Source organism: Leptonotus elevatus, chromosome 1, assembly GCF_054856555.1.
Source record: "Leptonotus elevatus isolate MCC_2025b chromosome 1, RoL_Lele_1.0, whole genome shotgun sequence".
Lineage (NCBI taxonomy): Eukaryota > Metazoa > Chordata > Actinopteri > Syngnathiformes > Syngnathidae > Leptonotus > Leptonotus elevatus.
Genome location: NC_141239.1, coordinates 35,520,908 through 35,543,748, shown reverse-complemented (window position 1 = coordinate 35,543,748; position 22,841 = coordinate 35,520,908). Strand labels below are relative to the sequence as shown.

The window sequence follows — 22,841 nt, the reverse complement described above, 5'->3', positions numbered from 1 at the left end:
CCGTTTACTGGAACATTCTGAGGGAGAATATTTAGCTTTTTTTTTTTTTCCAAGTATAAACATTTAGCAAAAATGTCTTGTTGTGACCCGATGGCATTTTAAATGGTCTGGTCAAGTTAACTTTTCCCTGTAAAAGCACATCATCACATGTACAGGGAGGAAGCACACATTTTGCAAAAGCGGCAAATGCTCTTCAGACTCAATTCTGTAAACTCTCTCTGATCCAATACTAACATTGCAAGAATGAAGTCATACTTCCATAACTTATGTCGGCATCAGTCCCCTTAAGTTTTCTGCTCATATCGAAATAAATATTTGCATGGTAATGTCAAATTCTTGTTGTATTGGTCTTGCATCCTCCAATGATTATTTTATTGCTTTATTTTTTATTTTTATTCAACTGTTGCAAATAGTTTGACGCATTTATTTTTTACTTTGGGGATTCATTTCAAATTGAGACCATTATATGACAAGCCGCGTAATAAAGTAGGCTGAGACAAGCTGAGGTTTGGTTTCCTAGGCGAATATCATGATTCACTTTTATTAAAAGCATCATAGCTACAAGTCATCAATACATGATGTCTCAAAAAAAAAAAAGACACACCCAAAAAGAAAAGGAAAAAAAACAAGGAGAAAATAAAACATTTACATTGTAAGTCTGTAAACTTCAAGGCTAGATAAGAATTTTGAGGTAATGCTCTTCAGCTTGCTGGCTAAAAGTAACAAGTCCATTTTTTTTTTCAAGAAAAGTAGCTAAGTAATAAAGGTACCTGATTACTTTAACTCTTTAACACCAGTGCATCAACAGGAACAGAGTGAGACAAAATTGATTGCAGTACTTTTGTAATCAGTTACAGTTTTAGTTTTTTTCTTCTTCTATTAATACGACACTTGTGGTTTAATTCATAGAGGCCGTGTGTTGGGCGAGTTATGATGGAACATTCAAAAGCTGCCATAGTTATTGCTGTCTCAGCATCACGGAGATGTGACAAGGTGTGTATATATATTTTTATAAGTGTGCTGGCCTGGCTGTGATAGTGAATGTTGTTAAGATGGGATGTGTACTTTCAAATATTTGAAGCACGTGTGGCGCTTGATTTGTCTCGAATCGCTTCAGACATCACTTGGAAATCGAAACAAATCAAGCACTCCTGCTTTTCAAGTAAATAAAAAAAAGAAAAGAAAAGACAACAAACGTCAACTCCAAATTCATTGTTGACCTTCATATAGTTAGAAGAACACGTTTCAGTCCTGTTCTGGCCAGGTCGGGCGTCAGTGTGTGTGACTAGAGCAACAGTCTTATTATTTAGGAGAGGGGAGCAGCGGGTGGTCTACAACCAGCAGGGTGCGACAGGCCAAACATCAACATCCCCGTGTGGCTCCAAGTCCTTTCACAGGACCCCCTTGGGGGTGTGGCTAGCTGCCCCTACGCCAAGCTGACCAATCAGGGAGGCCTGGGCGGCAGACGCAGCCCGTCTGCCTTTTGCGGTGCTACAAACGAGCTCCTTTCCAAGTGACAAGACAGGATTTGGAGACTGGCAGTGGAAAGACTCAAAACTGGCATTCAAACAGTGTGGGACATTAGGGGGGGCTCTAACAGTATAAGGTCAGCTTGTGTGTAGACACACACTTTTTACACACACACACACACACACACACAGCTGAAGAGAGGGGGCCGAGTGGGTCCTGCCACTTTACAGGAGGCTATTTAGGGCTACAGTGGGTGTAGTGGTAGGCTGCTAGGTTGTGTGTGTGTGTGCGTGTGTGTTTGTGGTAGTCAGGTTGGTCTGCTTATCCTCCTTAAGAGTCCGACGTGGGAAAACTACAGGAAGAAGCTACATTAACTCCATTTCCCACAATTCATTCTGGGGAAGCTTCAGCTGACGTTTCTTCGCTCTAGACGAGAAGCTTCCCAGAAACGTCGAGCAGTCGTACAAGCACGATAAGTTCAACTAAAACAAGGTTCGAGAGCTGAAAGCAGCAGCAATCATAATAATAATAATAATAATAATAACAACAATAACAATAATAATAATAATAGCACTACTGGAACTTTGTGAAGACCAAGTGTAAATGCAAACTGGCCAACAGTCTTTGAAGATGAGGTGAGCTGTGACTACACTAACAATTCATTTAACTTAACGCACACACCTCGTGTCTTTCGGACAGCGAGGAAATACAAGGCCAGAAAAAAAAAAAAAAAAAAAAAAAAAGGAAAACAAAAAAAGATTGTTTTGTTGGTGGAAGCTTGTAAAGTTGGCGAGTCGGAGAAGGGAGGGGAGGGGTGGTGAGGAAACGGCCACTGCCACTGTCAGTTTTGGGTTTATTTCAGTCGGTCAGTCACTACTCGTCCTCTTCTTCGTCTCCGATCATCCCTCCGTCCTCCACAAGCGACTCCTTAGCTTCACTTTTGTTCTCCTTCGCAGCTGCGCTCTCCTCAGCAAAGTCGCTCTCTGCCCCTCGCGCCTCCTCATCTTCATTCTCCTCGCCCGCCTCCTTGTCGTCTCTGGAAGGTTTCTCGGCCGTGGCGCTGCCACCCGTCGCTCCCGCGGCGCTCTGAAGCCCAGGAAGGGCGGCGGCGGAGAAGCCGGCCAGGCCGAGACCCCCGAGGCCCGGAGGTAGGAACATGGAGGGGTAGAGGAGGCCAGGGGCCATGGTGGAGAGGAGGAAAGGGTTGAATGCCAGAGAATTGGCCGACATGCCGGCGGCGGCCAGCAGGGCGGCAGCTTCGCCGTTGAGGGAGGACGAGCCGGCCTGAGAACCTGCAGCCAGGATCTGAGTGGCCGCGCTCCTGTTGCTTTGGGAATCCTCCATCTTTTCTCCACCTTCCTCGTCCTCTTTGTCAATTTTCATCTTCTTTCTAAGATTTTCACCTTCGCTGCCATCAGCTTCCTCTTCATCCTCCTTTTCTCCCCCCTCATCACCATCTAACCCATCTTTGTCCTCTTCCTTTTTTCTCCTGCGTTTGGCCGCCGCGGCTTCCTCGCCTTCTCCTCCGTCTCCATCCGCCGTGCCGTTGGCGTTCCCTGATGTGGAGGCCGCCGCGGGGTTGGACACCGTCGCCAAGTTTCCACCAAAGAGCCCGCCGAGGCTGAACATGTTTGGGATAGCTGCGGCCATGTTGGGCAAGCCTCCCATGCCCGGCAGCATGAGGGGTAGCATGGAGGCGGCGGCGGCGGCCTGCTTGGGGTCAGTGGTGGTGGGGAAAGCCATGAGACCGGCGGCCAACTGGAGGGACTGGAGGCTTTGCAGGGAGGAAAGATCCATCCCTCCGAAGAGACTGTTCAGCAGCAGCGGGTTGATGCCTCCTACAAAACGCACAATGTCACATTACTCCCAAAAAAGACAAACCCTCAACACACTGGATGTGCAAGAAGTTAGAACACCCTGAATAAGCTTGTATGCTCATGTAGCAAGTGAATGAATGGCTTCCTACCAGCCGATGTGGCGGCAGTGGCCAGCGAGACCTGGGCAGCCTGAGCGGCCGCAGCCGCCTGGGCAGCAGCGGCCGCTTTGGCGATTTCCGATTTGGGCCGTCGTCCCCGACGACGGACACCCTCTTCCCGAACGACGGGACCCGTCAACAGCCGGTCAAACATGGCTTCCGGGAGGAAACCCTGTGTGCAAATGTGTATGTTGGGTTAGGAAATGGTTGTCAACAATTGCACTCTAAGATCAGATAATAAAAAGGTACCTTAACTTACAAGAACAACTTTCATTTGTTCTGTTAGCACCCTCATAACTCAATTTACTTTTATATTGAATCAATTCAACCCAATTGGAAAATTGGCATAGTCCCCTAAAATCTCATTAGTTAGGCCTTAACATAAAGCCCCGTATGCGCCCCCCCCCCAAAATAATAAAAAAAATAAAACAAAAAACAAAATAAAACATAAGCAATGAATAGCTCATAATTTGAAAAGCTGGATGTAGGTTATGCACATTTGTAAGTCAAGGGCACCACTAGAATATTTTGAGATCACTGTTTGTGGGTTAATGTTGTTCAGACGGAACAAAGAAAAAAAAAAAGAGGCTACTAACCGACTGTTTGACAATATCTGTCCAATCAGGTGCAACTGAAAATTCAGGGTTTTCCAATAACCATCTGGGAAGTTCCTTCATTGGGGGAGCCATGGCCCCGCCCATCTAGAAGAAGAGAAGTCTGAGTATAACGACAACAAAAATAACAACACTGACTAACTCAACACTTGAGTTTTTACCTTGCGTCCATTCCGTCGGTTGACCACAGGCACTCTCTCCTCTCCTGTCAGGGTGTTGATGTCGATCTTATTGGGGTTTCGACAGCGATGACGCTTTTGTTTGGGTTTTGAGAACTGAGACAACAGTAACTCGTCGTTCTTCTAAAGTAGCGATGTGGAAACATGGTTTCACAAACAGGCGGACAAAATGGACAAAAAACGACAACAACAGGACGTACTGGTGTGAATCCAGACATGTCCATGGTGTACGTTGGGTGCTGCCTCAGCCACTCGCCAAGCTCTTTGTTGGAAACTGTTGCCTCTTCCTCCTCCATGCTACCAGACGCAAGAGATCTTCCACTGGGGCTCTGCTCCGAGACCGCGAGGGGTCTGTGGGCACGGGAAGCATCCTGGCCGCCATCCGCGCCTGAAACCTTGGCGCTGTCGCCATCATCCTGAGAATGAAGAGAAATGTCATTTTGCAACTTGACTGTACAGTTTATGTTGCGTGTGAAATGAATACACGGCCGTCAAACACACCCCACCAGCTCTTTTGTTGCCCATAAACAGCAGCTCCATGCCCTCAACATTTTTCCTGCGTCCCCGCCTCCTCCTCATCATCGGCAGGTCAGCTTCCAGCGAACCATTGGCCCTGTGTCCGGTGGGCGGGGCTTGCTGCAGAAGTTCCATTTGGGCCTTTAGGGAGGGGTTTGTGACCAAAGCACTGGGGAAGCCAGCCAATGAGGAAGAGCTCTTGTGTTGATGGTGCATACCCTAGGCGGCAAAAGCAAGCAGTTTTAGTTTATGCCGATTTTTTTTCTCTTGCTGTATGTAAAAGCTCCAGCAGCAAGAGCGCTTCTTGAGGATGCAAGGAGCATACCTTGGTGAGATCTATAGCCTGACTCTGGGACTCCAGGGTAGCGTGGCTCTCTCTCAGTTGAGCAACCATCTCCATCAGGTTGCGCCTCTTGACTGCTCTTTCGGCCTCTATCTCAATCTTCCTCCTTCTCCTTCTCCTCTGTCGAGGCACCGTTAGGCCCAGAGGATCGTCCTGCAACACAAAATCGACTATTAGCACAAAAAGAAAAGGGGTGAAACTTCGATACCACTACATTCATGCAGTTATGCAGATGACAGACTGCTGTCCATCGCCGTGTCTCCTGATGATGCAGGGCCAAATGATACCCTTATTAATAGAATTAGAAATTCATGAATGACAGTGAATTTCCTACAGCTCAACCAAAGGCTCAAGACTCACCTATTTAGCCTTTAAAGTAGCACCAAGGAATTTTTCAACCGTAATCAAATATTTTCCTAACTTTTCTGATGAAACATAGACTTAAAACTAGTTTAATGGTACCCTTGCCATGGCTTGGGGGAAGGGGGGTGATCTGTATCATTTTTACTGGCACTAAACAACTGTGAGAAGGATGGTAGGAACACTGTCACAAACAAAAAACTACAAATGTGCTGACTGCTTTATGGCATACGTCACTTCCCCCTTTACCCATTCGTTACAAAGACGGAAGTCAATTTGAATGTCATGAGCTAAAAAATGACACAATGTACTTTTCTCATGAGAAACGTGGTCTTCCTTCAGGCATAACGTTATCGACTTTGTCTATATGGCGGTGTAATAACCAACATAAACTGAAAGTTCCTTGTTGCTTTAACTAATGGCTTTTAAAAAAATATTTATTTGGATATTTTATCTGTTCACTTATTTATTTATTTAACTATTGAATTATTTTTCTTTTTATCCACTCATCTATTTATCCATTCATTTAATTTAATAGTTTGTTTCTGTACAGCAGTGTTGCATTTATTTAAATCTGATGCATTAAGGTGGGAAAAGTGCTATACAAATAAAATTTGATTTGATTTCTGCAGTGTATTTGTGTTATAAAGATATATAGAAAAAAAACATACATATTGGTTACTTATATCACCAATTACCAATGAAGGTCAGATTTGAAGAACTCACATGAACCTGTGGTGAAAGTGTTTTCTCCTCCATCCCGCTGTAAGGGGTGAGCATCCCGGTCATTGTCAGCTCACCCAAACTTCGCCTCTGCAGCGGGCTTTCAGTTGCTGTGGTTACTGCTGTTGTGGATATTGTGGAGCTATGACCTGGCAACATGTTGCTTGGGAAGTCAAAGATGTGGCGTCGGTTGACAGGCCACTTGCCCTTCAGGACAGCCTCACAGATGTTGTCCATCCTGTTAATCATCACTCGATCCTGAGATGTGGAGAAAAGCCAGTTAGATGACAGCTTCATGCAAACAAACTGCTATCAAGACGATCTGGCTTAATTCGCAGATTACTGCAGCTGATTATGTGCACTTCACCACTTGTGAATAAAAGAAATATCACCTCAGCATTTTTGTGCCATACCATAAAACATACTCAATATACACATGATAGTCATTTACTAACTACCATAGTGTTCATTGGCGGTGAGTCTCACCAACAGAATGATGAATTTCGCAAGACTAACCTTAGGCCAGAGTGTGAAGGCATAAGTTCTGTCCTGTAAAGCCTGCAAGGCAGAAGTTTCTGGCAGATCATCAGGGCAAAAGCCATCTCTGGTTTCATCGCGAACAGATGTGCTCAAAGATGCAATGCTCTCCTCGTCAAAGTTCTTCTGCTCAGACACTGCGCTCGCTAAGAAAAGATAGGCAAAGTCACATTTAAGGCTTAATTAAAAAGGGCTTCAACATTGTCATCAAGGGATACAAGCTCATTTTATTATCTTGCCCCTGGTGCTCTGGAGCCATTTAAACTCTGTCAAGTCTTGAGGGGAAACCAGAAATAGGCCTCTGACCAAGTGATGTGAAATGATAAGGGGGCAGGCAACGAGAGAAAATTAATCCAAAATATATATACTGTAGTTAACACACAACAGTTCATTTCATAGTAATTATCAGAAGAAGTAAACAAGGCCAATTTTTTATACATATGTACTATGATAAAGTCAAATTAAAATAAACAACCCAATACATCAATACTGTTAAAATAAAAAAATAAAAAACAGCCCTTATTCATAATCAGACATTTTCCTTCACTATTGAGCAAAAAAGTAAAATAATTCCCCCACCTTCAGCCTGCGATGATTTCTCTGATTTGTCATCTTCATCCATCCTCTCCTCCTCTTCTGGGCTTTTCTCTGTGTCAGGTGACTTTGGAGACTTGCTGTCCTCCCTCTCCACTCGGTCTTCCTCCTCTGCACCATTGAGGCCTGTTTGTGCTTCAAGATCTTCTGGGACCTTCAATATCATCTGGTCCCTGGCAGTGTCAACGTGAGCCACACTTGTCTTGTCTTCAATTAGTTCTTTGTCTTGTTCAGTCTGCTTGGAAACATTCTCAGTGTTCTGTTTCATCTCCTCGCTGGTCTCTTTTTCAGCTATTGGTTGAGTCTCTTCTTCTTTAACATCTGACACTGGAGAAGCTGTGGCCTCTTTCTCATCTTTAACGTCCACCTCACTTTGTTCAAAATGTTCAGGAGTTCCAGTCTTTAAACAAATGGCACCACGAGCATCCTCTTCCTCAGTCTCCATTTTAACTTCCACCTTGGCATCTTCTTCCTCAGTTCTCACATGGGTTGCTTCTCCCTCCACTTTAGCCATATTAATGGCTATTTCGGCAGAAGCTGCAACACTAGCCAGCTCTGCAGGCGTGAGGAGAGCTGAAGGGCTGCTCTCAGCTGTTCCTATCCCACTTTTGCACAGCTCTCCCATGCTGACAAAAGTCCCTCGCTGGCTAGTAACACGCTGGTATGCCTCTAGAAAGGCCAAGGTAGGATCATTTTGGATGTGATAATCTGTTCGACTAACTCCATGCTTTGAGGCTCCAATGAGGAGGTCCCTGTCATGGCGGCCACACTCCCACCACTCTGGGAGGTCTTGTGAGGGCTGACAGAGTTTGAGGCGTTCAGAGAGCAGCGGATGAGGGAGAACCTGTTCTCTGATACGACGAAGCAATTCGATACGATACAGAGTGCGGGAAGCACGTTCCTCTGTGATGGGGTCAATGATCAGTGTTGGGTCAGGGAGTTCTGTCGAGGCAGAAAGATACATTTAGGTGCTTACAACATGTTAGCGGTGAGAAAATCGAAGCCATGTCTATGTACATTTTTGAAGGAGGTCAGATTTAAATATTACAGTCTGTGCCGCATTCAGATGTGGACGTCTGTAATATCTCACCTGTGTCAGTTTTGACCTGCATGCGACAGACACGTTTGCACATTGCAATGAAGGAATAATAATATTTCTCCAGGCTTTCGTCTGTCTTTTTGTCCAATCGAGCAAAGGCTCTAAATTGCATCCAGTCAAATTTCTGACGTTGGGTGTCAAAGACTACTCCAAATGTGGACACAACACGGTAAAAGTCTGCCTCCTCACGACGAGTCCATCTAAAAGCAAAAGAAAAATGTACAAGAAAAGTTTTCACTACCTTAAGTGTTGAATTATTAAACAAGAGTGAGCCTATGGTCTAATAGCAGAAGCTGCGAATACAGTTACTTTTATGTAAATTATGTACATGACAAAGTAATAAAAATGGTTATGAAAACAAATTGTTTTACCTTTGTCTTCTTTCCTTATAGTACATGGCCCCATCAGACATCAGGGCACTCGTGGTCATCACTGGTGACTCATCTGTTATGAATTGCCCACCTTTAGCAAAATAAGCATTTCCTTTAGTAAGGTATGGGCTTCCTTCAGCTATGAAGACTGTTGTTGGATCTTGGATGTAGGCTGCTGCTCCTCCTGTTGCCTCTGTAACCATTGCAATGGTAGGCAGGAAGTCCCGGCGTCGTCTTCTACGCCCATCAGGTCTGTTGAGGGCCTCCTGGCGAAGCTGCTCTCTGCGATTGCAACGCTGGTAGGCAGTGATGAGGCGGCGCAGGCGGGCGGTGAGAGCTGAGGCAGCCGGCCAATAGAGTCGCTCGTTGGAACCTGCAGCACCACCCGTGGAAAGAACGCCTTGACCATTTTCATCTGATTTACCTTCATGAGTGAGAATGGGAATACAAAAATCAGCATTCATGAATGATTAACTTCAAATACATATGGAAAAAACATATACAGGTACACTAGCTAAAGTTTTATGATGACATGAAGTTGACCTGTGAGGAATAGCACAGGATTAAAGTTCATCCAATCAGCGTTATCACCAGATTCATTGTTTTTCTCATGTGTACTAGTTTAGTTGATATACGAGGAAAAGACAGTATGTGAATTATATTCATAGAGGCAAACATTTGTTCAGAAAATATTTTAAAGATTAATTTCTAATTGCTTACTGAAATCTTTTTACCATTTTTGTAGAAATGATTATATAACATGATAATATAATACCCTCTGCTTCTCCTTCCCCAGTGTCGTCGAGAGGAGAGTTGGTGAAATCATCCATGTCGTCCTTAAAAGGCATCCGAAGTGGCTTGTATTCTGGATCCTCATCCTCACTGGAGAGGGTTGGAGAGGCAGGCAAGGAGTTTACTTCTTTTTTTTCCCAACAGCTTACTAAACTAACTTTTACAACAAGATTCTCAGTTTGTAAAATACCTGATAATCTTAAACCTTGCTAATTAATAACAGACTACGGCCACCACCACCGCATTTGCTTCAGACTTAAAAATTTCCTTCTATGAACTTCATGAAATATGAAAGAGACTAAAAAGGAGAAAGACAGTACAAAGAGGGAGGGTGAGCAAAGATGACTGTCTCTTACCCTTCGGCACCATCTGTCATCATATCGTTGCCCCTCTGCTCAGCGGCAATAGCCTTGGCGTCAGGCATGCCCACCCTCTCCAAAAAACACAGTGTGGGGTCGGCTCTCATGGAGTTATACTTTTCGTAGCCTGAAGAGGAAATGTAAACAGTTTAACTTCTTAAAAGTAAATGCAGACAGATTGTAAAAGTGATCATAACCACAAAAATCCCAAAATCACTTCTTTTTTTTTTTTTTTTAACATATCAGACACATTGTAACGACTCGCCAATCCACACTGACACATGTATGGAATCAGCATCAATGTTAAATGAGGGATAAGACAAAAACAGCAGCAGAAGGGTTAACCCGAGGAATCAGCTGCTGACAAGTCAGGCAGTCTGTGTGGGTGTTGTGCGAGTACGTTTGCGTCTATGTGAAGTTGTATCCATGTGAGCCTGCAGGTGCTCTGTTGTGTCAGAGAAAAAAAGGGGAGGAGACAAGAGGAAGAAGAAGGAAATGTGTGTCATGGTGTCTATGAAAGTGAGCGGGGATGAGGAACAGAATGTGTGTGTATGTGTTTGTCCGTTAGGGGCATTCGGGCAGAACTTATTAGATGTGCGGGATCCTACTGAGATAGACAGAGGGGAAAAAAGAAGGGGAAGTGAAGTAAAAGACAATGGGGAAAAAGTAGGGAGTGAGTGAAAATGTGAAAAATGCACAAAACCAGCAGTTGTGGAAAGAACAGTATAGAGGACAAACAAAGCATGAGGACTTGATGCTCTTTAGTCCATCCCGTTTGCATTAGGAAAGATGTGACTCATTGTTCCTGAACGTCTCTGTCACACACATCTACACAGCCAAACGTTAATCATTTGGCCTTCACCCTTGTGTGCGTCAGTGTGAGAGTGTGCAAGGTGCTTAGTGCGCTTCTGTTTCTCTCTGAATGCACAGCACACTGTGTGTGTGTGTGCGTGTGTGTGTGTGTGTGTGTGTGTGTGTGTGTGTGTGTGCGTGTGTGTCAGTCCCCTCCGCCCAAGGGCCTCCCTAGTGAATGGGGATTATGATTAACTACGGGTGAGCCCTTTTGTATTCCTCTATGTGTGTTTGAGTGTGTGTCAGTCCTAATTGAATCATAGAGGATAGCAATCATGGAAAAATTATGACGATTATACCAAATTAATATAAATGAGGGTCTCCATGCACAACAAACTGCAAGAGTACTAATAATAAATGACATCATCAGCATTTGTCACATAGAAGACCAAAGGTGGGTCTGTGGTTTATTAACACTATGTATGTAGTTATGTACTCACAAATTTCCAAACATTTAACAAGAAATCAATTAACTTTATATACACATTATTTACAATTAGCTTCATTTGCATATTTGCAACGTGAACTTCTCTAACAAAACAGGAGAGGAAGACAACTCAAGGGTGTTAAACACGAGCCATCAATCACACGGCACAGCACACTGGTGACAGCTGTGTGCCGCTGTCACCATAGAAACACCAATCAACTGGTGACTGGCCAAGCGGGTGGGATGTAGGTAGGTAGGTGTATTTAGCTTTTTTTGTTTTTAAATGTATTTGAAGGGTCTGGAATGCTTTATATGTGCATAAATAAATAGTAACTTATATTGAGAGTATGGACACAATATTTGTTGTTGCAGACGTTTTAATATGGAGTTTCTTACCATGTTTGAAGACACCTATGAGCAGGGATTTGTCTGCTTCACTGTCCCACCAGTCAGTGGGAACCTCCGCATGGAAAGGCTGGGGAATCCAGACATCCAACTCACTATAGAGCAGATAAAACCACTTGACGTCACTGATTCTCAAGCAAAATGAAACTTTACAATTTACAATGTATCAAGCGCTTTAATTGATCTTACAGTAGCACCAAAATGTTTCACTATAAATCATTCATTCTCACAGTGTAAATAAAAATTGTACACCGTAATATGGATAGAGGCTAACTGGAGGGAAAAACAGCATCAGCTTAGCATGATGATGAGTGACTGGCTGTGGCTAGTATAAAAGATGAAGTTACCGGTGCCTCGACTGATACCACAGCCAGCCATTTACATGAGTTGGCAATGACCAAATACTGTGCACAAATTGGATCCGATGACTTGTCAATAGCAGAAGACTCAAAGTCATATATATGGGGAAAAAAATTGGCTCATCATGTCTGAAAATACAATATTTGCCATGCAACCTGCTCCACAGATACCTTCTGCATTGTGGCACCAGAATACAAATCCCTCTATTATGGAAAGAGACCACAATACACAATATAAACAATGGGAGCTGAAAAACAGAGGGTGACGAGAGAAGAGAACAACACAAGGAAATTGTCCGTTATCTCGAAAAACAGCAGCATGCCCGGTCTTTGGCAACACGCGCACTAGAGTGTGCCAACACGGTCGTGCTAAATCCCCCTGGCATATGTTGGCACGATGGCATCCCGTATGCTTGCTCTTGCTCTCTCTCACTTGAACGCTTGCATGGCTGTGGCAAAGTAACCATGGTGTGGCTGGGTATTTGTGGATTGAGGGAGTGGGGTGGTGGCGGTCAACACAAAGTACACATGCTGCACATTATAAATACATTCACATCTGGGTGAAAGGGTTTTCTGGGGGGCTGGGAGTTGATGAGACCAAAGTGGTCTGCAGAGAGGACAAATGGACAGATGGTAAAATAAAGAGTATAACATAAGAGGTGGAGGATGCAGTATAAGGAGTAAGGATGAGGATGGAAGTGCACAAGCAAAAAGTTGAGGGCAGATGCCAAATGACCTGTGGCTCATCAAAACCGAAATGGGTCAAAATAAAGAAACAACCATCCACTTCCCCATGATAATTTTACAGAGACCTTGTAGGAACAGAGGCTGCCAAAGAGGCCAATTGAAGAGACAAAAATACACTTGTTTAATAATTCATGTCTTGGTCATAAATAAGCCTTTCACAGCTCACTGTCAAGATGCTTCCATAGCTATCAATCTTTTAAGCAGACACCGTAATCTATGAGTAGTGGGGCAAATCATATCAGTTTTGTGATCAGATAAGTTACTACTGTAATACAAACCATCACAATTGGAATTGACTTACAACTACTTTACTATTACATATTCTATTGCTACGGTTTGACTGGTTTTGTATGCATTTGATTGCTCCGTAACCACTTCAGACAATATTTAGAATAACTGTCCTGTTAACTACATGAAATTGAATTAGTATGGTTTGTTGCTTAAAAACGGAATGATATGAATTAATGCTATAAGAGAAAAGAACCACCATAGCTGGAGAGAAATGGAAAGGGAAGAAATTGACCAAATCAATGATAACTTAATTACGATTAATTTAAGAATGATTGAAAACAATTTAAAGTACACCAACCTGGAGTCAGCTCCATTCAGGATGCGTTCTGCCTGATCTCCGATCACTTCCTGTCTCAGATAATACAGCATTCTCACCCTCAGCAACACCCTAACAAAAAATAAAAACATGCAAAAATCCTTTATAACTAAATGGCCATTAAGACTGGAAAACTCATGTGGGACGGAATGCATGGAACTAGAGTTAAACTTCCAAAAAATAAGCTTGTTGGCAGTCCCCATTTACCCATTAGCCTTTTCTGGACTCTCTAAAGTCTACACCAGGGGTCACCAACGCGGTTCCTGCAGGTAGCCCTCAAGGACCAAATGAGTGGTCCATGGGCCCGTTCTAGGCATGAAAACGGGTCAGGGGTGATAAAGGTGAGAAGCATGGGTGCACTAGGGCCAAATTTTTCCCCGTGAATATTTGTTGCCAGTGGCGGTCACTCGTCAACCGGGGGGAAAGGGAGGTGTGGGGGGAATCTAAATCGTAAAAATGTTATGATGTCAAGAAAAACCTTTATTAGGCCATGATGAAAAAACAACAAACGCTGCGTTCACTCACATGTAGAGGGGCACCGGTTTCACATTTGAACCAGTTTGGTTCTAATTCGAATGCCGGCACTAAAAAGTACTTCTTTTCAGCACGTTATTTTGTTTTTCTGTGCAGTAATGAATGTTAAAATAAATGGCCACTAAAGCCGTGCCATTCCCGAGGCGGGAGCCATGACCATGGGCCGTGGGAGGTACACGCAGGGCTGCGGCTGGAGCGCTCATTCAAATAAATGGGAACCACACGACCCCACTCGGTGCTCACAATTTATTTAATTATTTTTTTACCATAATCATTAAAGAATAATCCAGTATTACATATTAAATTATAAATATGGTTCAGCATTGTTGTAAAACACTATTTTGTTTATTGTATTATGTACCATATTTTTATGACTTTGGTGACGGCAGGCGGGCGCCTCTGCCTCGCTTGCGTAAAACCAGGAAATGGACGTGTGCCACGGAATTGCTTGCCGCGCTGCTGTCAGCAAATCAGATTATATTGACGATACGCCTCCGCTTGATACCAGATGGCCGGTGCTTCAGAACCACCTCCGACATGGTTCTAAAAACGGTTCCATTGCAACTGCCGGCCCCGAAAAAGTAGAATGGAAAGGCGAACATCCGGGGCCAAGGAAGGCGATCTCTTTGTGGAACCGGAGGTTATGGAAAAGCGGCAATACAGAACAGTGGCCTTGCCCATCATGAGGGAACACAAACTTGCAGTGATGAGGGGCAAGGGCAAAGGAAGTAACTTGGTACTAATTCTGCAGCGTGTGTGTGTGTGCGCACCAATGGCATCACAAGTAGCAGCACACGCGTGTGTGCTTCTGTTTGCTGGCAGCCTCTCTATGCTCATCCATCAATGTGCCAGGCCTGATTAGCCACACAACACTGTGCTTCAGCCTAGCAGATGGCACCACATAATCACCCCCAAGTGCGTGTGTGCGCGTGCGTACGTACATACATATATGCTTATATATGTGAGTGCGTATGTGTACACCTTTCACCGACTTCCAACAGGTCTGCCTGCCTTTCCTGGCACATAGCCAGGTGGGTAAATGTATGCACACACATCACATTCATACAGAACACATGCACGCACAAACAAGTTCCACTTTAGTTAGACTGTTTTACAACAGAGGTACATATGAAATACATCTGTAAAAAGGAGTACAGCACCCAGCTGTTTTGCAAGTGTTTACAAAGAGTTTGAGATGGAGACAATGTCTTTACATTTCATGAATTTATACAGCGCTGTTGCTTTCCCCCTCCACTATCAGAGGTTACACATTTCTGTAAACTAAATGGGAAAAATAGGCAGGTGGACACGAGCAACAATAGAGCTCGTCTAATGACCTGTCCCGTTTTAAAACGTCACTGGTATAATACCTAATGACACAACCTACATTTTAACACGGTCATGCGGTTAAAGCCAGTAGCTATCACCATCAAATTCTGGGGACAGTGTGTTTGTGAGTATAACATACTTGTTACAGTGATGCTTCAAATGCCTCTTGTAGCTATCCTCTTGCAGTAGATGGTCAGGGTTACAGCTAGCAAGCCAATCCGCTCTTGGTGTTTGTGGGGCTGGGGCAGCGGGTTTCCCTTTTTTGCCCTTTCTGCCTCGAGGTACTGGTGTTGACAGACCTGAAGAAAAGGGGAATGCGAAAAGGGGTAAGCAGAGTTTCCCCCTAGTAAAGTTGCTAAAAAAGACAATTAAAAACATATTATGTTTGAGCTAAATGGCTCAGGTGGACTAGACTTTTATATATAGAAATAAATAAATTAAAAAAATGTGATTGGGACCAACAAAGATGGTCTCAGAACAGCAATGGAGTATGTACAGTATGCAAGTTTGTTTTAGTAACTGCTTAGTACAGTGTGTGAGGTCTGCTCCGATAATCTCAACATAGAACAGCACATACATTAAAGGGACCGTGTGTAAAGGTTCACCACCACATGTCGCTATATCATAGAATGCAGGCGAAGCGTGTGCATTTCAAAGCACGTGCATTACGGTGACTCTGAGACACCACAGTTTGCAAGCCGACCACCAATTCTTATTTTGCGTGAGCGAACGGGTATCTTGGCGACTTGGCAGCCGGTGTGAACCCCGGCAAGACATAGAAAGACCAAGAAAGCTGGATTTAGCCAGAAAAATCTAACAAGATTGGCTAGCGGGAGAAGCTAGTAAAAAACAACAACAAAAAAAACTAGTAAAATATTAAGAGAAAAGCATACTGTGACAAGTAGCGGGAGCACGTATCACAGGCTCTGACTCCCACCTGCAGGACCCAGCTGTGAAAGGTAAGTGGCGGTCAACCCAGTGCTAAAAGCACCACAAAGACCAACTATGTTCACAAAATTGTCATTCCGGTATCCGTAGCAGGAAAATAGCGGCGAAACATGGTGGCCTCCTGTAAGGCCCACCGCCACCTATAATTAGCTATTACTAGACCTACGATTATATCGATTTTATATTTTAAAAAATTTACGTTGATGTGATAGATTTTTTTTTTTTGCACATTATTGAAATCAATAGTGGGTTTTTAGATGGCGCTAAGTATTACACAATGTCCCCTTTAAGATTATGTCCCACCATCGATCTTGAATGATGTCCTCCGAGGTCTAAATCTCACGCGATCATAAGTGTGCTCACAAATACAAATATTGTAAGAACACACCTATACGCCAATGTTTCCCCAAGTGTTTCTGGAGAGGACGGAAGGCAAGAGCATTGTAAAAGACAGTGTCTGAAGACCTTTTGGCATCTGAGGAATCTACTTTTTAGTCCATTCACAACAGAGTCCACAAAATGAAATGACCTCGGCTTTTCCCCCACACACAAAGACATGTTTAACATTTAAGATGGTTGGCTCAGACTCGTTTTGGACCATAGTGTAGGGACAAATAGACTCTTAACACATCCCGGACATAAAGATCATCTTATAAGACATAATACAGTCAGGCATTTGATGTTCCTGGTCTGGAAGATACAAAATCAGGAAAAAAGACGGCAAGATTGTCTTAATGTGTGTACCCAGCCAGAGGGAAAGAGCAGATTTGATCCATTATAGTATGTTAAGTATAATACAACAAGCACAGCACACGTTAATTTGCATAGCAAGTCAAGTCATCTTTATTTATATAACAGTGATATAAGTGCAATTACCTGAGTGGTTGCTCAACATCCTGGTTGTTCCATCTTCGCTTGGTGTGATCAGATCCCATATAAAGCTTTTGATGTTCTCATCGCCACGATAATGCAACAGACAGTAAGCTAGGAGCGCCCTGCAGATTGTCTCCACATCAGCCTCCTTCAGGGGGCGCTTGAAGCGGCCATGAGCCAAGATGTCACTCCATCTGCCCCAACTTTAGAACAGAGAAGTGATTAACTTTTATGTGTACAGATTGAACTTTATACAGTACCATATTAACCACTGATTTAACGTTGACCAAGATGTGGAAAATACAAGCCCATTGTCAAACATCATGAAAATTTTTGTATACTTACTGTATACAAATATATGACATGTTACAAGTACATCCGAAATGATTCACAGCAAAATAACCCTTGTAACATTAAAAAAATTCAAAGAGCTTGTAATTTCACAACTAAGCTATCTTGATGATTAACATAAGCTCAATCTTTCATGAATGTCCACATCATGGTGGCCAACAGCTCAAAGGACATGCAGGCCTAAAGATTATGTGGTGGCAGGGCAGTTTTTCCACACTGTCCAGTTCTGAGCAAAAACACTAAATAAAAATTCCCCACTGTTGCTTTTCAGTGTTCACTGAACCATGTGAGCTGACCTTACTCTGCATCAAGACTGGTTAAAATTGTGGACAACTTAAGTGAGTAGGACTGACATGAATGACAGGAAAAGACGACAAGCATTCAACGAGCAAGAGCAGACCCAATAAAGACAGTGTGTTTTTGTGCCCTACAGCCTCAGGCCACAAGGCTAGACTGTAACAATAACAAGGCCCGCATCTCACTAGCACCACTGTTCTTCATTGCACACACAGTCACGCCAAGTCAGCCATGAAAATGGACATGCTCACTGTATGACCATCTATCTGCAAGTGTGTCCATTTTCTCATGTACACTGTATAGCATTGTGTTACCACAGAAAATAAAGGCTCTTATATCACGCTACAAATACTAGTTATCTGACGAGCTTCTTCTAGTCCATCTACATGTCAAATTTTGTTTAACTCAATATTTATGCAGTAAACCTTGACATAGGCATATTAAAGTGCATAACAAACCCATAGACTAGCAGGTTCTTCTCTACTCTGAAGCACTCAGATCGAGGGTAGCCCTGAACTTTGTCTTGGGGCCGTCGTGGTTTGGATAAAGGTCTGCTGGGTTCATCCTCTTCACTCTCCAGCTCTGAGAACTCCATCATCTCGTCCTCTTTCACACTGCTATAGTGACGCGTCTGCTTTCTCACTCTTGGTGTGTCTATCACCAGTGTGTTCTGGATCAACAAAAACAAAACAAAGAAAATATTAAGTGCGTAATTCTAGGACATACACCCTTGACATTTTACTGTCAAGATATTTGTGAGTAGTGTCATTCATCCAGGTTTCATTCCATTCTCGGGGCACTGAATTGATCCCAACCGGTCTGTTCTGGTTGTCTTTGAAGATGCTGACGAAAGGACGACATTGTATTTGGGGTGGTGTTGTAAGCCAGCTCCTTTGTTTAGAAATTCTTTGTACATGGCCACTCTCACTCCTCTTTCAAAAAATCTGTCTTCTCAATATCAAGAATAGTTACCAGTACATTTAGTCTTCAAACGAGTGCAGCTTCTCTTAGAGGTGCAGGGAGACAGCTGAGTCTTGAGGAGTTGCTTATCTGTCCCAATATATGAATCAGTACATTCTTCATTGCACTTGACCGCGTACACCAAATTACATTTCTGGGTTTGGGGTGCCTGGTCTGGGTACAGTAGGAGACTTTGTCTCAGGGTGTTACCAGATTTTAAGTGTAGCGGAATGTCCAGTTGTGATCAGTTCAATACCCAGAGAATTTACTGTCAATTTCAACTAGGAACCAATTTTTAAATCCAGATGGTCCTAAATCCATCCCATAATAAGTGTCGGCCTCATTCACAGTAAGTCCAAGAGTTCATTTGTCACAATTTCCGACATCCAAGATAAAAAATGACCTGTTCTGTACAAAATTAGAATAATTGGATATTTTTCCATGTTCCATTCCTGCCGGCGAGAAAATTGGTTGTCAGCTCACATAAACTGCCAATAATTATGTTGTCTAATTAATTGCATTTAGTTTAATTAATTTAAATGCCTCCTGCTTAAAATCACAAATATGCGCAAGCTGGGCAGTAGTTAGCGCAGCCATTATCACAGAGGGCTACAGTCATTTCCATTTTAACATCACACGGTCGAAAATCCCAGGGGAGCAGCCCAAGTAAGTGGAGCATATTCACACTCTTCAAGAAGGATTAAGTGTTTTGATGGAGGCTTCTCAGAGGCAACAATGAGAAGGCATAAAATATAAGCCCGGAAGCATAGATACACAATTAATGGAACACAAAATAATAGGCATGAAGAGGGAATGATAGCAAGAATATTAAGCAGCCAAGTTCTCTTTGAGTGTGTCTATTTATGAATTGTGTATGACTGAGCTTGTTTTGTGAGCAAAACCCCAAATGATATCTGTGAACCCTCTAGGCATCTGCTTTTTGTTAAGTAGAACTAAGCAGCTTAGGCTCTCGATCTCAAATACACAAGGTCACAACACTGGCACTTTCACAACAGGAACATGGGAAACAGGTAATTAAAGGTGAGTATGAGAGTCTAATATGAAAAAAAATCTATATTATTCTTTTTGTATTGCCTAGTCACATTTTCCGTACTTGCAAAAGGGGATTGGTGACACCACCAGTGTGCATTTTTATTCTAAACTTTCCCATATAGAACCATGTATGTGCTATACCCGTCCATTGATGGCATCTAGGTCCAGTTCTGCCTTCTTGGCCCATTTCTGCCAAAAGTCGGGATCCTCCAGAGATATGTCTGTTCTGTTGCCGGGAGCAACAAAACTGGCCTGTTGAGATGGAACAAAAGTTGAATCGGTGACAATTATGTAGCAGAAATTTACAGTTGTATAGGAACTTTATTTTTTGGATAAGTGAAGTCTTCACCTTGGCAAAGGTAGAGCCTTTGCCCTCAGACTCTATGGTTATGGTGTGGGTCCGCCTTTGAAGGATCTGGTCAATGTCTTCTTCACAGAATTTGGAGCCTTCATCCTCCTCATCCATGAGAGCACCATACGCTCCCTTTCTTAGTAGGTCTTCAATCTCTTTCTTGGACAATTGCTGAACCTGGAAAAAAAAATACAATCTTGTTACCAAAAAAACTAATTATCTTTGCTGCTACACTGATCATCTGAAAATTGTACAGTATGTTTGAGGAATGTCATCTGAAGTTCATCAATGAAGATACAAAAAAAGATCAGATATGCACACTCATCTGAGCTCGTTCGGCATGCTACTGGATGTGCATCTTACCCCACTGTTGGCATTCTCACGCCCACTCATGCTCTGGAGGACAGCCTTGTCGAGACCCAGCTTCAGGCTGGCCTTATCAAACATCTCCCTCTCATAACTGTTCCTGGTGATTAGCCGATAGATTTTGACAGCTTTGGACTGGCCAATACGATGACATCTTGCCTGAGCCTGGAAAAGGAACATTCTCAGAAGCATATCACAATATATTGCAGTTTAGGACTTCAACTGTTAGACTACTCATGACCGGATTAAAAAAGAATGCAGCAGACAACTTGATCCTTTGCGGTTGGTAGAGTCTCTTTACTTAATTCATACCTGCAGGTCATTCTGAGGGTTCCAGTCAGAATCAAAGATAATGCAAGTATCTGCTGCAGTCAGGTTAATGCCAAGTCCACCAGCTCTTGTACACAGCAGGAAGACAAAACGGTCAGAATCTGGTCTGGAGAAGCGGTCTATGGCTGCCTGTCGCAGATTACCGCGAACTCTTCCATCAATGCGCTCATAGGGATAACTGGACACAAAGAATGCCCCCCACGTGTTAGTAATCATACCTGTGACGAGTTACTGTAGTAGAGATCTCTCGAATGCCGAAACAAAATCCTCTTTTTAACCCTTCTCACCGTTTCTGGATGAGATAATCCTCCAAAATGTCCAGACAGCGGACCATCTGACTGAAAACCAGGACTCTGTGACCACCGGCCTTCAATTTAGGCAGCAGCTTGTCAATGAGCACCAGCTTGCCAGCAGCATGGACCATCGCTTGGAGGGGCATATCTGGCATGTCTGTTCCACTGTGGGAGTCCCTAAACTCCTCAATGATCTTCTCTTCCGCTCCTGCATTGCATGGCAAACAATAGAAATGGTCAACCGGTCCGGAACAGCTACTTTGCTGGATCATATTTATTTAGGGCTTTGGATGCATACCGTTAATGAGATAGGGATGGTTACAGCATTTCCTTAGCTCCATCATAGTGTTGAGGAGGTTGGGGACACCTGCACCTCCTCCACAACCACCACCACCCCCGCCCCCTCCTCCTGCACCTCCTTTTGACAAGAAGGAGAAGTTCTTCTCCAGAATTGCTCGATAATATTTCTTCTGGATGTTGGTGAGCTCCACCTACCAGAAAGAGATGAACATTTTAAATTTCCACTTGCTCCTTAGATGACTTCAACAAAATCCTCAAATTATTATTACATTTCAACAGAATAAACAAAACAGACTATTATCTGATCATTGATGAAGCCAGAGTCTCACTCACCTCAATGATAGTCTCCTCCTTAGGTGCCAGGTTCTTTTCAACATCCTCCTTTAGTCTTCTCAACATCATGGGTTTCAGAATGCCTTGCAGATTCTGAACCTGTGATACAGACATTGTATTAATACTTTATTTATTTTTTTATTTTAAGAACTGTACATAACCTACAAATCACATTCCTACCTGTTCTTCAGTCTTAAGGTCTCCAAATTCAGTCATGAATGTTTGTTCAGACGGGAAACGTTCTGGTTCCAGAAAGTTAAGTAAGCTAAAAAGCTCCTCCACTGTGTTCTGAAGCGGAGTGCCTGTCAACAGAACTTTGTGTTCCTGGATGAGAAGGCAGCAAGTGACAAGAAATTCAGAAAGAGGAAAAAAATTATAAAAATAAAATACTTTAAAAATGACATGCGAGCTGGACATTACATGTGTCCGTGATTGAGCATACTGATTAAATCATGGGAAATATTTTGTGGTCTACTGTCGGAAGTACAACAAATAAAATCACTATCAAATACATGGATAAAATAATACATCCTTTTAAGCATAGCCACCCAAATCTCAAACAACAACAACGCCCACGCTCACCATGTCCATCATCTTGAGTCCTTCCAGTAGTTTGCAGTTTCGGTTTTTTAGGCGGTGGGCTTCATCTATTACCACACAGCGCCATGGGATTCCACGAAGCTCTGGACAGTCGGCCAGAATCATCTCAAAGGTGGTTATAACAGCATCAAACCGATACGCTCCCTTGATTATTTTACCCTTGGGAAGGCATGAGGAACAGGCAACAGAGATTGATTAATAAAATGGCCCAGTGTTCCCATCAATGCAAGACTTTTCACTTTTAACAAGAAAGTGAAAAATAAAATTAACTCAAGTTAAGTTAAGTTAACTCAAAATTTGAATGCTGGTAAATCCTGGGAAAAATGAAAACAAAATCACCTGCTTTCATTTGTGGCCAATGAAGCAGAACAAATAAAACTACAGTATACTGTACCGTGATCTTGAGGATTGCCTTAGCTTTGAGGAATAAAAAGTAGCTCACAATGACTAATGTAAAAAAATAGTTTCTTCCTAGAAATATAGTGAACATAGCCTATAGTATCAGGGGATGCCAACCCCTATCAGAACTTTTCAGGAACATTCTCGATATTTTGTCAGGAAAATTTACATTTGTTCAACAACATTTGCATCTC

The 22,841-nt window shown here is 43.0% G+C and overlaps 1 protein-coding gene across 3 annotated transcripts in view; it reads right to left on the bottom strand.

Moving 5' to 3' along the window:
* Positions 1–502: 502 nt before the first annotated feature.
* The window catches only part of chd7 (chromodomain helicase DNA binding protein 7), an 85,635-nt gene continuing 63,296 nt past the window's right edge, over positions 503–22,841 (bottom strand). For all 3 annotated transcript variants that reach the window (XM_086094980.1, XM_086094995.1, XM_086094987.1), the window contains exons 14-41: positions 22,231–22,407; positions 21,829–21,972; positions 21,649–21,747; positions 21,314–21,506; positions 21,010–21,223; positions 20,705–20,900; positions 20,390–20,557; positions 20,024–20,203; positions 19,816–19,926; positions 18,120–18,331; positions 17,017–17,216; positions 15,332–15,491; positions 13,312–13,401; positions 11,608–11,711; positions 9,930–10,059; positions 9,557–9,663; positions 8,782–9,205; positions 8,402–8,610; positions 7,297–8,253; positions 6,697–6,863; positions 6,184–6,438; positions 5,080–5,250; positions 4,740–4,973; positions 4,439–4,654; positions 4,221–4,361; positions 4,042–4,146; positions 3,437–3,617; positions 503–3,308 (exon numbers count right to left, since the gene is read on the bottom strand). In XM_086094980.1, the coding sequence (XP_085951106.1) occupies positions 2,344–3,308; positions 3,437–3,617; positions 4,042–4,146; positions 4,221–4,361; positions 4,439–4,654; positions 4,740–4,973; positions 5,080–5,250; positions 6,184–6,438; positions 6,697–6,863; positions 7,297–8,253; positions 8,402–8,610; positions 8,782–9,205; positions 9,557–9,663; positions 9,930–10,059; positions 11,608–11,711; positions 13,312–13,401; positions 15,332–15,491; positions 17,017–17,216; positions 18,120–18,331; positions 19,816–19,926; positions 20,024–20,203; positions 20,390–20,557; positions 20,705–20,900; positions 21,010–21,223; positions 21,314–21,506; positions 21,649–21,747; positions 21,829–21,972; positions 22,231–22,407 (6,510 nt within the window). In that variant the 3' untranslated portion in view covers positions 503–2,343. The remainder of the gene's footprint in view (positions 3,309–3,436; positions 3,618–4,041; positions 4,147–4,220; positions 4,362–4,438; positions 4,655–4,739; positions 4,974–5,079; positions 5,251–6,183; positions 6,439–6,696; positions 6,864–7,296; positions 8,254–8,401; positions 8,611–8,781; positions 9,206–9,556; positions 9,664–9,929; positions 10,060–11,607; positions 11,712–13,311; positions 13,402–15,331; positions 15,492–17,016; positions 17,217–18,119; positions 18,332–19,815; positions 19,927–20,023; positions 20,204–20,389; positions 20,558–20,704; positions 20,901–21,009; positions 21,224–21,313; positions 21,507–21,648; positions 21,748–21,828; positions 21,973–22,230; positions 22,408–22,841) is intronic.